This window comes from Urocampus carinirostris, chromosome 1, assembly GCF_059441175.1.
Source record: "Urocampus carinirostris isolate Australia breed hairy pipefish chromosome 1, RoL_Ucar_1.0, whole genome shotgun sequence".
Taxonomy (NCBI): Eukaryota; Metazoa; Chordata; class Actinopteri; order Syngnathiformes; family Syngnathidae; genus Urocampus; species Urocampus carinirostris.
Genome location: NC_142349.1, coordinates 69,164,276 through 69,181,113, shown reverse-complemented (window position 1 = coordinate 69,181,113; position 16,838 = coordinate 69,164,276). Strand labels below are relative to the sequence as shown.

Sequence of the window (16,838 nt, the reverse complement as noted above, 5' to 3'; positions counted from 1 at the left end):
TTGCACTAGTCTGTGCAGCCCTTTGTGATTAAGGGCTATACAAATAAACATAACTTGACCTAGAGAACAAATTGCATACCTTAAAAAAAGATATTTGGTACACAGTTGTGCTATTTTCAAATCACGAGATTCACAATATGCTAATCAGCTTAAACGACGCAAGTTAATGAAAGCCGTGTAAAAATTGTCCCAAAAAATTCAAAATCATCCAGCAAAATTAAGTATCAAAAAATCTATATTCATATTTAATATAGTTTTTGCAATGCCATTATTTTTCATTGCACCATTTTATGTTAATGAAAGTGGTGTAAAAATTGTCCCCAAAAAATTCAAAATCATCCAGCAAAATTAAGTATCATATTCTAGCTTTTTTTGCTCTGTATTCAGTGTTATACTTGCATACAAGGGACAAGTACTTTAATCAGCATTTGGAGACAAAGGACAATGTACTGTTGCTGTATTTATCTTGTGTTAAGGCATAGTGAAGATACATAAAAATGAGTGAACAGTGTTTGAAAATGATGCATAGTAATCAGTCAACCAAAGTAGTCCCGATTGGGATTTTACAGCATTATAAATGTGCAGGTGGACTTTTGTCAACAAATTGTGTTTCTATACTATATGGTCATTTTACAGTGGATCGATATAAGCATGAAAACTGAGATTTCATCTTAAATGAAATAATTTACTTCAGCTACCTTGGTGCCTTAATTCATCATACATACAAATAAATTAAATGTATACAATTTTTCTTTAACATAAAATTTCACTTAGCAAATATCACCTTTTTTTCTTTAAGTTTCCCCGTGTACCACGAAATTTTAGTAAGTGCATAGGAATACATTCGACATCCTTTGGCAACGCTGCAACTGATGATCATCAGTCCGATATTTTCCCCGACTCTTGCCTAAAATAGCAAATAGTTGGGCAGATGGTGACTGAAGAAGTTGGTCCCCCACATCCTAAGGATGCCTGAAGGGTAGTTACGTCAGTGGGTGGGAAATGAGTGGATGAAGTAGAAGCGGGTCTGGTGTTTCGACTGGAAAGAGAAATCAAAGCAGTCAAAAGTTAAAAATGGAAACCAATACCACTTGCAATCATTTGCTTCAAATTTCATACATTAAAGGCAGGAGGTCTCAAACATGGGCACTAGGCAGCCCTCTAAGAGCATCTGAGTAGACCGTTGAATGAATGAAAACTTTATTTCGAAAATTAAAATAAAAGCAGGACAAAAACATTGAGTCAAAAACAAAATAATGTCTCATATGATGCTCGAAAAGGGGTAGTCAGAAGCAATGTTCCCTGTAATTTTCCACCGGTCTGAGCGTTCACCCAAAGGCGGTGAGCAACGCTTGAAACAACAGTGAGCAACAGCAATCCCAAGTGTGGCAAATAAGTCATTCTCAAACATATGCAAATGAGCGACCTTATAACGCTCAGGAAAGTCCGGAAGCACAAAGTTATTTGATGCAGGCTTCTGATCAACTGCGCAGATTGCCAAACGAACTGAAATTCAAAAATTTCCGAACAGAACGAAGATTTTGAAATTGGAATAAAGAAAACGTTTGATTTGAAAAAAAATCTTTCGTTTTTTTTTTCCTTAAAAAAGTTGTTGGCCACCCGGGCGGAGATGTTTTGTAAGTTGTACGCCCGACGTAATAGAAGCTCGCCGCGGGCGTCTGGGCAGACGTTATTTCAGACACTGGCTACCGCCATCTCCTAACTTTTCTACTTTAACAAATTAGAACAACAAAAGCCACAGGGACAAGCATGATGTCACTATACAGGACTCTCAACCTCTCCCCATTCCTCATACCTAACGTATTCCACTCCAAACAGCTTTTTTTCCCCAGAGTAGATAGGTGCTGTGGAAAATCAATTGTAAGGAAACTTTGAACTCAGTTGAGCTTTATTAACACATACTTAAGATGATATAACGAACTTTCAACTTTTTTAAATGACACCTGCAACGGCACATGCCGGTTTTAAGTTGAACAATATATGAGAAGGGCCTCTGGTAGTGCTCTGTGTTTGAAAAGAAACCTGAAGTTGTTTTTCACTCTGATCTGGAGACAATTATTTTGAGAATTGGTGTCACGTGAAGACGACATCAAAAGTACTCGAGGTATAGCAAAATATGAATCATCGCTCTTCAGAAAACAGGCGAATTGAGATATTTGTCAGGACCAGAACGGAAACAGGACCCAATTGCGTTACCTTTTCCACAAGTTTTATTAAAGAAAAGAGGAACGGCTAGGCGAGGGAAGCAAGTCACTTGTAATCTGATCCAAACACGGAAGTGGATCTTCCGTAGCGAGCGATTGCGTTGTCAAGGACAAAAAAAATAGGTCGATAGCCGGGACAGGAGAGCAAAAACGTGGTCGGTATAAGAAACGGGACGATAGTCGGGACGGGAGAGCAAAAATGTGGTCGTATCAGAAACGGGTCTTAAGTCGGGACGGGAGAACAGACGTGGTCAGGATGAAAACGGGTCATAACTGGAGCAAAACTGGGACAGGTGGGAGTCAGGTTTAAAAAATGCTTTCCTTGTATACACTGAGGTTCGCAGACGGACCGACAAAAAGGGGACAGACCGGCCTGGGGATCAAATACCGATCGGGAGCCAATCAGAACCCAAGGCAGTTGCCGCCAAAAGTGCGGGCACAGCTGAGTCACAACAGTAATCATGACAATATTGGTCTTAAGTTGTCAAATTCTCCGTTTTAGTATCATTTATAAGAGTAGCCAACCCCTGAGGAATAGTAAAAAAGTGAAATCCACCTGTTTTTACCTGAAACTATTCAAACGGATTACTATGTTTATACAAGTGGTGGTCCTAAAAACACATCATTCGGAAATGCTTTAGTTTATCATTTAACTGAGACTTAAGAGAAGGTGTCTTACCATCTACATATGTCAATGTGGTGAGAAGCGGAATATCTGGGGTAACATAGGTTGTGTATTGCAAGTCCTCCATCAGCGATGGTGTCAGTTGACCAGCAGAAAGTGTCATTGTTTGGGAGGCAGAATTCGGGCTGATGTGTTTCTTTTGACGGGCTCTGCAGTTCTGAAACCAGACCTGCCATCGAGAAGAATGGAAATTCAGGTACAAATCCACAACACATCAATGTGCCATGGGTGTTGAAGATACAGCATGACACTTTTTATCAGGGCTGCAACAAACAATTGGAATTACATAAGTGAAGATTTTTTATATGTTGTGTGACGTGATCATCCTATCTTCATTGCTCAACTAATGCTGATCATGTTATCTCTGTGTAGTTAACTCACGACAATGAAGTCTTGACTTTCAATGGGAGCTGTATTGATTGTCAATCAAGTTTAATGAGCTTAAATATCATGTAAATTATAACTATAGCCTTATCCTTCTTGTTTTACAACCTTATCTCCTCTGTTCCTTTATCTTCTTGGCTTTTTACCTCACTGTGAATGTGTGAAACTGGAGTGTCATGCCCAATTTCGTTGTCACAATATGTTAACCCATTTTGTAACAATGACAATAAAGGTATATTCTATTCTATTCAAACGTTTCAATGGTTTTACATAATCTAAAGGCAAGCAAACCGACTTTCAGTGTAAAAACACCGATATCTGACCACTGAACTTTGCTGTATGGTGTAGTGAAACAGAAAACGAGTGCTATAAAGCGCAAAGACTACGAACTACAGAGATTCATAGTGCCGGTGTAACAGAGTTGAAATTTCATTGTTTTGAGTTTTTTTTTTTAATTCTCACAAAATCTGTGTTTTTGTTGCATTACTGTTAAAACTCTGGTACCGCATTCATTTGTGAATCCGTGGGCGTGTACGACTGTCTTTTTCGTTTGGCACTTTATGGGCTTCTGCGCTTGCGTACCTTCAGCTATATCACCTCGTGCTGAAGGCAAGCTGTGCCCAATATCAGTTCGGGTAAACAGTTTATATTTTGCTAAATATAGGAGCTGCTTTCACGAACTATTTTTGTATATAAATGTATATAAGTTGTGCTAAAAGATGCATAAAAAAAGCACTAGTTAAAAGTAAAGTAATGCAGCTTGAAACGATGATCACTGTGATGGAACATGTTTCGATGTGCGGCATGTTAAGTGATGTCCCATTTTTGTAAATGTTTTAGATGTATGCAATCGTGCACAGGCGCCCTGACTTATTTGTATGGTTTATTGAATGCAGGCAATAAACCCAGCGACTGTGAACCCTTGTGTCGCGCATGATTGAGGGTCATTACACCAAACTACCATTTATCAAAAATATTTTTCCTGGCCTTTCACAAGTTATTTTTTTTGTTATTCTTAGCAGCAATGGCAGACAATCATGTCAGCTCCCTCTAGTCAACTTATGTTATGTAAAATACAAATTACTTGACCTACAAGTATTTATTTTAAAAATGCAAGTTTATACGAGTTTCGGTATTTTTGTTTATTTTTCAAATCAATAGTTTCTTTAATATCGTTTTTTTTCCATCACTAGGAGTCAAATAATACACAATATACCTTGAAGAGAGAATGCCAACTTATTTTAATAGCATGCAATTAAATTTAGAAATGTCATTGACACTATACTATGTATAGGGCCATCAGATACAGTATGTGCAACCCAGTTGGAAATTGCAAGGGGCTTATTTCATCTATCCATCACCTGCACAGCTCATCCTCACCAGGGTCGCAGGAGTCCATCTCAGGTATCTCTGGGCAGTGGCTAGGGGCCACCCTGAACTGGATGCAAGCCAGTCGCAGGGGGCACACAGACATACAACCACGCTTATTCTCACCTAGGGATAATTTGGACCTTCTCTTCAACTTGTCATGCATGTTTTTGGAATGTGGGAGGAAACCGGAGTGCCCAGAGGAAACCCACGCAGGCACAGGGAGAACATTCAAACTACACACAGGGAGGCTGTGGCTGCTTGAACCCTGGACATCCACACCGTGGGTCTACGTGCTAACCACCCAGGCTGGGGATTATTCAATTTTTTTGAACACTGTATAGCAATATTGTCCTCATCTTTCCCATACAACCATCAAGTTCCTGTCCATCTAGCCTCAAGATAGAAAATACAAAAATTCTGGGGACTATTTTTGGAAAAGGCGTCCTTAATTTTCAAGACACTATCATTTTTATCTCAATTTTATTGAATTTGAGATTAAATCATAATCAAAAATAATTGTTAGTTGCAACCCCGGTTGAGATTGGTTTGTCCCACCTGAATAACCCTGCGACTTAGACCAGTCCTCTCTGACAGTTTGTGCAGAGTTTGAGCATCTGGGTTGTTGTCTTGAGAAAACTGTGCTTGCATTATCTGGAGATAGGGTTGAAGGCAGGAAGTTCGCAGAAATGTCGTCATCTTGCATATTACATTCATGCAGAGATGGGTAGTGACGAATTATATCTTCTTGAGTAAGTTTTGGGATATTTTGTACTTCTAGGAGTATTTTTAAATCACTATACTTTTACTCGAGTAGATTTGTGAACAAGAAACAGTACTCTTACTCCACTACATTATGCTTCATTAAACCCGTTACATAAGTATGCACATTCCTGCTTAGTTTGTTTTCTCCCGTGCCCCCTGTGTGGGAGCCAGCTTTGCAGCCCAACCCCCGCCCCTTTTAAAGGAGCCACGCAGGTAGCAAACAGGTGTGTGTGTGATCCGTCAAAGATAAAAAGAGAACGAGCTGCACAGAAATCGAAACTGTAGAAATATGATTTGATGAAATTTATCTTTTCAAAAAGTGCAATTTTAATTTTATCAAAACAAACATTCTGTATTTCATTGATATTGGAACAAGTTTAAACTTGTGTCATTTATCACAGAATGTGCTGCATTTAACTTAATCATTTTGATAATTGGTCAATATAGACATATTACAAGGCTTAATTTTCTTGTGGTTCCTAACTTTTTTTTTTTAATCACTAAATGGCTCTTCCAACATTTTGGGTTGGCAACCTCTTGGTTAGCTTATTATTCTGCCTGCAATTCTTGTTAAAAAGGTACTGGGGCTTTAAATTTGTTACTTGTGCCCAATTTATTCACTTGAGTCCTATCATTTTATTGTTTATTAAACTACTTCAATTTACCTTTATTATTTTATTTATTTCTAAATTAAATGTAATTTCTTGTTGATTGGATGGACTGATGATTTAATGTTGTTTTTTTTAAAGAAATCAAAAAATAAAATTGTTCAAGTTACTCAGTCCTTGAGTAGTTTTTTTACTGATACCTTTTTTACTTTTAATCAAGTAATTATTTGGATGACTACTTTTACTTATACTTGAATAGTATTAATCTGAAGTAACGGTATTTTTACTTTTTGGCTACTCTACCCACCTCTGCACTTATGTTGAGAACATGACATCGAAGACAGTACCTGTAACTGGTCACTAGTGAAACTGGTCCTGGCCCTCTTCGGAGGTCTGGGGACAGTGCCGGGATCCTCCTTTCCAGCCTGCTCTTCATCCATCTTAGATGGGCCTCGGGGTCACCAAACACAGCTTTTGCTACAGTTCCTTCCATCTTTAGTAACTTCACATAGTCACTGTATACAATTTTAGGTATTTTCTGGACTATAAGCAGCACCTACAAACTCAAATTTGGCCAGAAATGTAAAAAAAAATGCGCTTTGTAACCTGGTGCGCCTTATATACCACAAAATACAGTGGATACGATTAGCAATGCACAGTATTTATGGGTATGCTATGAGGGTTTTAAGGTGTACCATAGTTGTGCAACGAATGATTAAACAATAAACATTGCTGACCAAATTGCAACATTGTATGCAACAGGAATCAAACCCAGGTAGTGGCGGGGAAAGTGTCAACACCTGACCAATAGACCACCAGTGGTACGGGCAGGGTTGGGTTACTTTTACTTGATTACTTTCAATTACTTTTGGATTACTCCAATACCAAATATGCTAATAAAGACAAAAGAAACTAAATATGAATAAAAAGACAACATTTTGTGCAGGCTTGGGGAGTAACGGAATACATGGAACGGCAAAAATGATGTTGGCAAGCTGTTAAGATTTATTTTCATTTTGTTTCTGTCGCATTTTATGTTAGTTTTACCGGAGGTCAAAGAGATCAAAGCCAGGAGAGAAAGCTTACCACGTGTTGTGAGTCATCATTTTATTCATATTTAGTTTCTTTTGTTAGAATATTTGGTATTGGAGTAATCCAAAAGTAATTGAAAGTAATCAAGTTAAAGTAACCCTACCCAACCCTGGGTATGGGTGACATACTGAAAGGCATTAAAGATTCACACCGTTTTACTAACTGTGCCAAAAACACTGATTTGCATAGTACATTCTCAAAGGTTAAAGAGGCGCTTACTTCTTCACCAAAAACTGTTAAAGATTGGGGAAAATGAAGTCTTTCAACAAAATACTATCCAAGTTCTTAAACGTACCTATCAGTAGCCTAGATGGTAAGGCGCCCGCTTTGAGACTGGGAGGTCGCTGGTTCGCGCCTCGGCCGAGTCATACCTAAGACTTATAACATTGGTAAAATGGTGGCGCCCTCTGTTGGCTGCGGCTGCATCGGCTCGCTACAACGGGTCAGGTGTATCGACATTTCGTTCTGTGTACATTGTTACAAAGAATGACAATACAAAGGAAATTATTATTATTATTATTATTATTAGATAGAGCCAAAACGTAGGTAAAATGAAGACAGTCTCACCTATCAGAACACACTATGCATAAGTGGCACCATGAGTCAAAATAGTGTGATAATGGGATGAAATGTAATGCCTTTTTGATTGTCATCTGTGCTACTGGCAGGGTTGGGTAGGGTTACTTTAACTTGATTACTTTCAATTACTTTTGGATTACTCCAATACCAAATATGCTAATTAAAGACACAATGAACTAAATATGAATAAAATTACTGAATTTAGTGCAGGCTTGGGGAGTAACGGAATACATGGAACGGCAAAAATGATGTTGGCAAGCTGTTTGGATTTATTTTCATTTTGTTTCTGTCGCATTTTATGTTAGTTTTGCCGGAGATCAAAGAGATCAAAGCCAGGAGAGAAAGCTTACCACGTGTTGTGAGTCATAATTGTATTCATATTTAGTTTATTTTGCCTTTTATTAGCATATTTGGTATTGGAGTAATCCAAAAGTAATTGAAAGTAATCAAGTTAAAGTAACCCTACCCAACCCTGGCTACTGGTAGGGTCTAGTGGAAAAATATTGACAGTCTCACTGCCTCGGGTTTGAATCCTGTTGCATTAAATGTTTTACAATTGTGGTCAGCGTCACTGATCAAACTATACATCAATATATTATGTAAGTTAATAAAAAGCCCAACGATTACTCACGAGCAACGCCTTACGTATGAAAAATATATGACGAAAGACAATTTTCGAAGGACCTTATAATCCGGTGTGCCTTATAGTGGGGAAAATATGGTATACGCATTAAAACATTCCCTAGTTTTATTTGCTCACCATATTCTTTAGAGCGATTGATATTCTCCATTATAACATCGTAGTGGGGCCGGCAGAAGACTCTGTTCTCTAGCAGTCCACACTCCTCCCCAGTGGACAACTGTCGCTTGCAGGTGGCGCAGGAGAAACAAGCCAGGTGGAAGGTGTTGCCTTTTGCCTGCCGCACCCAGTCACTGGTATGGATGTTTCGGCCACAGCGAGTGCAACGGGTCCCATACTTCCTAATATAAAGAATTAATAAATGAAACGAAAATACATTTAATAAAAAGACTACTGCGTCCCCCAAGGTGCCATTATAAGTACATTTGGAGAAGAAAATTGACAAAATACCACAAATTCCTTGTACAAAAATAACCTTTAAGGGCAGCACAGCGGCACAGTGGTTGGTGTGTGCGGCACAGTTCTGAGGTCATGAGATCGAACCTTCCTGTGTGGAGTTTGCATGTTCTCCCTGGGCACTCCAGTTTCCTCCGACATTCCAAAAACATGCATGTCAGGTTAAAATACACGTCCAAATTGTCCGTAGGTGTGAATGAGCGAGCGAATGTGTGCCCTGCAACAATCTGGAAACCAGTTCAGGGTGTCCCCTGCCCACTGCCCAAAGATAGCTGGCATGGGCTCCAGCACCCCCGCGACCCTACTGAGGATAAGCGGTGCACATAATGGATGGATGGACGAAAAATAACCTTTACTACTAAAATACCAAAGTGGATGAGGCCAGAGCATTTATTTCAAGTCAATTTAATGGCTTCATGCAGTATTTATACTTTATTTTAAACTACGGCTTCATTCATTCATTTTAAAACATGAGTTCATTTCCAAACACCTTCGGTAAAGGAGACTTGTATTAATAAATTGGTGGGGATTCTCTATTAATAAAAATAAATATATAAAAAATGTGGAAGGTTTGATTGAATTGAGTAAAGTCCTTATTTATTTGATTTAGTTTACAAAATTTGAGTCATCTGTGGCACAGTATAACAGAGAATCTATACTTGAGGTTATTCTTTTCCCAGTATTTGTAATTCAAAGAGCAATAGTTGAATAAATACACAAACGTCTTGGAAAATTTGAATATAGTGGCCTTTGCCACTATATTCTTTGTTTTAAGAAACACATTTCGAAAAACAAAGATGCCATACAGTTTGGATTCATTACTATCCATCCATCATCTGCATTGCTTGTCCTCAGTAGGTTGGCGGGGGTGCTGGAGCCCATCCCAGCTATCTTCGGGCAGTGGGCAGGGGACACCCTGAACTGGTAACCAGCCAGTCGTAGGGCACACAGGGCCAGGGAACTCACTCGTTCAAGCACACCTAGGGACAATTTTGAACGGCCAATAAACCATGCTTTTTGGAATGTCAGAGGAAATCAAAGTGCCCAAAGGAAACCCATGCAAGCCCGGGGAGAACATGCAAACTCCGCACAGGAGGATTCGATCCCATGACCTCAGAACGATGCCGAGGACGCACTAACCACTCAGCCGCCGTGCCACGGATTCATTACTAGCAGGGTTGGGTAGGGTTACTTTACTTTATTACTTTCAATTACTTTTGGATTACTCCAATACCAAATATGCTAATAAAAGACAAAAGGAACTAAATATGAATACAATTACGACTCACAACACATGGTAAGCTTTCTCTGCTAGCTTTGATCTCCAGCAAAACTATCATAAAATGCGACAGAAACAAAATGAAAATAAATACAATCAGCTTGCCAACATCACTTTTGCCGTTCCATGTATTCCGTTACGCCCCAAGCCTGCACAAAATTTAGTAATTTTATTCATATTTAGTTTCTTTTGTCTTTTATTAGCGTATTTGGTAGTGGAGTAATCCAAAAGTAATTGAAAGTAATCAAGTTAAAGTAACCCTACCCAACAAAAATATTACAAACCTCTATTTCAATTTATCCGATTATATCTTATAGCCTACAATTATATATTTTTCATGATATTCCAGTATTTTAAGATTTCAATGAATCCAGAATGTAAGACATTTGTCTATTAATCGCATTACAGAAAATGAAGAACTTCATCACAATATTTGTATTTTCATTTTAAGCACATCCCTTTACGCAACAAATCCCCTTGATTCTTGTAGAGTTCTTACCTGAAGTAGTCCAGTTTACAGAAAACCTGTCCCTCTTTGACATAGCAGCTCACATGTCTTCCCAGTGACGTCTTGCACACACTGCATGACAGGCAGCGGACGTGCCAGCTTAAACTGTTCACCTGAAGTAAACATTTTTTTTTTAAATGTATGCTTCCATTGCTTAAGTACAGTATTGTCCTTTCAAGGTAGCATAAAGTGATCTCCATGAGTTATTTTACCCCACAATCCGTAGTACAGTGGTTTGCACATTCACCTGACAAGCAAAATGTCCCCAGTTTCAGACTGGGTGGAATCATTTGTGGACCTGGAGAGGGATGGTCGCCACTAGAGTGTACTTGCTCAAGAAACACCACAGGAATTGACGCCTCTATGACCCTAGTGGTGATCCACTAACCCCAGCCACAATCAAAGGACGGAGGCTTGGTCTTGGCATTGGTGGGACATTGACCATTTTCTGATAACATATCATTGGTAGTGTCAAAACAATGCTTGATATTGGTAGGGACCCGTCACCTCCTCCGTCCATGCCAAAATTCCCCCCAGTACAAGCTTCTATGTCTTTTTTAAAATAATGTCTTTCAAGTTTTCTTTTAATTTAAAATTTGTTTTGATTCAAGATGGCGGCGCACATGGGTGCAGTTAATGGCTCTGGGCTAGTTTTCCAGTTCTCATCTTTTTTATTGTACCTTCTGGATGAAGAAGAATTTACTTTTATTGTCATTCTTGTGTCCATGCACACGGAACGAAATGTCGATACATCTGACTCGCACAGTTAAACTGTAGCGAGCCGATGTAGCCGCAGCCGAACAGGGCTGCCGCCATTTCGGACCCAACTGCTGTGTTGGGAGTCATTAGGTGACCAAATCCTCCAATTCATTCCTTAATGCCGAGCAGGGAGGCAATGAGTACCAATGTTGTAAGTCTTAGGTATGACTCGGACAATGCTTGAACCAGCGACCTCCCAGTCTCTGAGCGGGCGCCCTACACACAAGGCCACCGAACTGGATACATAAGCACTTGGCAATTAATGCCTACAATGGCCAGGAACTTTTACCACAGCAGAGCGTTCAACATTATAAAAAAAAACATACCTCACCCTGACCACCACACCTTAGACCTGTTCCACTTTTGTTGGAGCTACAGATCATTTAACTGCGGAGAACCCAAGAACTCTTTGGAAAATGATGACCCCTGGGTACTCCATGTCATGATTACTGATGCGAGGCACCTGAGTCTGCTCCTTTGGCGCCAACTGCCTCGGACGCTGATTGGCTGCTTGTCACCTTTAAAAACCCCCGTCTTCCTGTCACCCGTTGTCAGTCTGTCTGCGAACCTCAGCTACGCTAGGCAAGCCTTCCGACCCTGACTCTCTCCTGTTCTGATTCCGGTTTGATTCCCTGCCCAGACCCATTTTCTAAACTTGATGATTTTGCTCCTCCGTCCCGGCCACTGATCCGTTTTTCCCCCCGCTCTCGACTTCCGCGTCTGAGTAACCTGCTCCCCACGACCAACAATCTACGAATCGTGTATTCTATCCTTTCCCTTCTTCCTAATAAAACTAAGAGAAACGCACGCAAGTGGGTCCTGACACTCCAGAGATAAAACAAGGACTGGTTTAGAGACACTTTTTCCCCTCTGCCATGAACCATCAAAAACGAGTGCACAAAACTAAAAATATATAACTTGCGATTTATTAGGGAATATTTTTGGTGCTGCTAAATGTCATTGCAGTACTTTCCAAGATGCACAATTATTATAACTTAGGCCAGTCTTTAAGCACTACTTATCCTGTCTTTTATTTTTCTCTTAAAAGTCTTCCCCCTGAGATTCGATCTGCAACCTCAGTGGGAATGTTTAAATCTAAGCTTAAAACACACTTCTATTCTATAGCATATGAATAACCTATAGTTTATTTTGAAAATATCTGTGTACTATTTGTTATTGCAACATCTGTTGCAGCCTGGTCATCCTGGGAGGGCGATAACCTCATGTGCAGTCCCTTCTTAAGGTTTTTTCCTTTCCCTCATGAAGGTTCTAGATCAGGGTAGTAGTTTGCAAAAGTCTATGTTCTGTGCAGCCCTTTGATACTGTCCCTTCTCAAGGTTTCTTCATTTTCCTCATGTTGAGGTTTTTGAGTTTTTTCTTGCCCTCATGTAGGTTTTAGATCAGGGGATGGTGTCATAATAGCCCTTTGAGACTTTGTGATTAAGGGCGTCACAACAAGACTTGACTTTTTTGCATGTTTTATCTTGGGAGTTGCTCAATCTTTTTGCATACCAGGGGATATTTTGAATCGGGACTTTGGGGGTGCTGAATACCCATAGTGTCTGGGTGATTTTTTTTTTATTTCACTTACTCATTTAGGATCATTCAGCACTGTTCAGAGTATTACTTCCCATATCCTCCTTGTTTTATAACCTTATCTTCTCTGTTCCTTTATCTTCTTGGGTTTTTTACCTCACTGTGAATGTGTGAAACTGGAGTGTCATGCCCAATTTCATTGTCACAATATGTTAACCCAATTTGTAACAATGACAATGAAAGGTATATTCTATTCTTTTCTATTCTATTCTATATGTGAACATCACATTACACTTCAAACTGGGTAGCACTGACAACCATATGCAAATAAATTAAAAGGTTTTGTGTTTGTCTTTATAGTTACTGTGGGTAAGAGAGTCTCACCTTAACATGGTGCTTTGTTACCGGATGACCACACACATGGCTTACACATATGCAACAATTAAGATACGCTGGTCATTGTTACATTTGATTCAATGCAGCTAAAGTAAGGACTCATATCCAATGTTCCCTGTAATGTTCCCCGGGTCTGAGCGTTCACAAAAAGTCGGTGAGCAACACTTTAAACAACAGTGAGCAACAGCAATCCCAAGTGTGGCAAGATAATTAATTATCAAACGTGTCCAATACTTGAGATCAAGTTACATTTTGAGTTTCCGGCAATGCAAAATTGTTTTTCTGTTTTGAATGAATTGACTCGTGTACTATTGCAAAGGTTGTACGGCCTACAAACGTTTGTTCTTACAATAATTCTTTCGCAAGATTTCCATTTCTTTTTTTTTCCTGATATATTTTGTCGCACAATATTAACATTTTTGGGGGCTTATTTAGTCGGTTGCAAGATATAGAACTGTACTTAATCACATTTTTTAGTGGAAGTACAATGTTGGCAGCAAAATTGACCTGATATAATTGGAAATTATTTGAATGCAGCAAAAACTTTTTCTTCATTTCCATGTTTTTTTTTCTCCTTTTTTTAAAATTCCTTTTAAAAAAAAGTCTGTTTATTGTTTCCGAGCTGTTACTTTTTTCTTTTTGTTCTCTTTTTACTTTTTTCCTATGTTTCTTTCTTTTCTTTTTTTCTGGCTTTTTTCTAAATTTTTCCTTCTTCTTTTCTCTTCCTTTTGTTTCTTTTTTTTCTCAGCTTTTCACTACTTTTTCATTTTGGTATTTTTTTCTTTTTTGTTCTATTACCCCCTTCCTTTAAGTCATTTTGTGCATAATTTTACATAATATTTGGTCATGTTGGGATTAAAGAAGCAAAAACAACCTGAAGAGCCGTTTAGGACCCGAAAGAGCCGGTTCCTTTCAGTGAGCCGAGCCGAAGAAGCCGGTTCCCAACCAACCCTACTAACTTTACTCAACTTCGTTCTACTTCGACTCGACTTCAAAATACCGCATTTAGGACACAACGTCAGGGGAACCCGTGTATTTTCACCTTTATGCACTGTAACTTTGACTTAAGTCGCTTCTTAATTAGTCATTTTGAGCCCTCATTTTTGTGCGTTGGCTAGATTTTCTTGTGCGCTGAGAATGTGCGAGCAATGCGCAATTGCTCATATCTGATGATGATACCAAAGTCATCGTATTGAGTGGTAAAATAGCTCTTCAACATAACCACTGTATGTCTTACTCCCACCGTAGTACACCAGAGCCTCCACAGACTCCGCCGCTATGCCGCAAGTGACACTAGCCGAGCAAAAGAGGAGCGATGCTAGGAATCAAAGACTGAACTATTTCAAGGCAGTTGCATTGTTCACATTTTTGTTTAAAAAATAAAAAAATGCCTGTTTAAATTATATCTAAGCCCCTCATGCCTTTTGAATGCTCTGCCATGTGAGATTTGATCAGCAACCACAGTTTAAATGTATAGGTTTAAAACACACATCTATTCTGTCGTCTATGACCTGTATATCATGTTGACAATGTATCTTAATGTTACATCAGTTGCATACTCGGTCATCCTTTTTCATATTATACTCGAATTATTTTATTTTATTTTTTATTGTTTGTTCATGCATCATCCATTGCAGCCTGGTCATCCGGATAGGGGGATTACCTCATGTCCCTTCTTAAGGTTTCTTCATTTTTCTCATGTTGAGGGTTTTGAGTTTTTCCTTTCCCTCATGTAGGTTTTAGATCAGGGGATGGTGTCTCAAGAGTCTGTGGTTTGGAATAGTCTGTGGTCTGTGCAGCCATTTGGGACTCTTTGTGATTAAGGGCTATGCAAACAATAATGACCAGACTCATTTATTAAGAAAACTAGTTTTAATAATGCTATACTATAAGGGGTGGTGCTTAGGTTGAATTTGGGGATGCAGGATCACCCCCTAAAACGACCTGGTTACCCCCGTGTTGCATGCAATGTTGATATCATTGTTGATTAGGAAAATTCAATGCAATGAAGTAAGTGCCATGAAAGGCCTACCTGGAGGAGATATCTGTCCAATATTTCCTGGCAGCAAGCTGAACAGAAGAGTTTCTGTTGTTGAATCTTCACATTGGGGTTGGAAGAGGAGCAAGACGAGAGACAGGGAGAAAAGGAGTCCTCAAAAAGGTCTTCAGAGCCAGAGGAACTCTGCCGGGAGACACAGGGTGAGTAATTGAAGTAACCATGAACAGGTTTGGGTAGGGTTACTTTAACTGGATTACTTTCAATTACTTTTGGATTACTCCAATACCAAATGTGCTAATAAAAGACAAAAGAAACTAAATATGAATAAAATGATGACTCACAACACGTGGTAAGCTTTCTCTCCTGGCTTTGATCTCCGGCAAAACCAACATAAAATGCGACGGAAACAAAATGAAAATAAATCCAAACAGCTTTTTGCCGTTCCGTGTATTCCGTTACTCCCCAAGCCTGCACAAAATTTAGTCATTTTATTTGTATTTAGTTTCTTTTGTCTTTTATTGGCATATTTGGAATTGGAGTAATCAAAAAAGTAATTGAAAGTAATCCAGTTAAAGTAACCCTACCCAACCCTGACCATGAATTTATTAATTACACTGTACCCCTTTAGAAAACCGACAGATAGCTGACGTTTTGTGTTTAGGTAATTAGAAATGTATATAAAATAGGATTTAAAAAAAAGGAAATCATCGATTTGTTTGCTAGCAGATTTAGTGTTGACGTTTATTTAACCGGCGGCGGCCCTTTGATGTGCGCGCTCAGCTTGTTCACCAGAGAAACACCTCGCATTTGACCAAATCACCAAATACTTTCGATTCAAACGAAAGAAATAAACTTACTATGTCGATAAAACAATTTTCAAGTTGGACAAAAGTGTCCGCAGGTCCGAATTGTGGGTCCGACATGCCTGCGCCCGGAATACTGACCGACGGTCCTACGCTCACTTTGACAAATCAGAAGGCGAGGCTCGTGTTTCCATAGCAACTAGTATGAATGAATTGGGACACAAAAACACCATTTTAATCATCGCAGAGTGTTTAACGGAATTTTTGACACATGTTGCGAACTTTTGGTCAAAGGTAATACCTACAAAAAGGGGCTTTTTTGTAGAACTAAAGCAGGGATGGTAATAAAAGTGCCAGGGTAGCACTTTCCTGTTGATATGTGCACAGCTGTACGGAGTTTGTGTAATTGGCTTCGCAAGTGATCTTAATAGAAAACACGGTTGCTCGTTGAGTTCGCAAAAGTTTCATTTTTAATTAACATTATTATCTTTTAATGGCTGCAAATAATTTTGTCAAATATTTGAATTCCTATATTTGCACATGTATTACACCTAATTTTCTCAGAGAAGTAGAAAGTCGCGATAAAGTTAATTTGTCAATTATTTTCGTTCACATATATATATATATATATATATATATATATATATATAATTACACAAAACTATCTCCAAAACATAGAATATCGTGATAAAGATCGGTTTTACTCCAATGCAATTTAAAAAACTGCAAAAATGTCATATATTCATGACATACAGT

General features: G+C 38.9%; 1 protein-coding gene across 1 annotated transcript; it reads right to left on the bottom strand.

Annotated features, from left to right (window-relative positions):
* Positions 1-440: 440 nt before the first annotated feature.
* Positions 441-16,401, bottom strand: LOC148376687 (LIM/homeobox protein Lhx8-like). The gene is made up of 8 exons (XM_088320359.1): positions 16,137-16,401; positions 15,313-15,462; positions 10,581-10,702; positions 8,467-8,687; positions 6,383-6,486; positions 5,221-5,316; positions 2,905-3,079; positions 441-1,039 (listed from the first exon to the last, which is right to left on the bottom strand). The coding sequence occupies exons 1-8, from the start codon at positions 16,200-16,202 to the stop codon at positions 984-986; spliced, it is 990 nt and encodes a 329-aa protein (XP_088176485.1). The 5' UTR covers positions 16,203-16,401; the 3' UTR covers positions 441-983.
* Between the last annotated feature and the right edge of the window lie 437 nt (positions 16,402-16,838).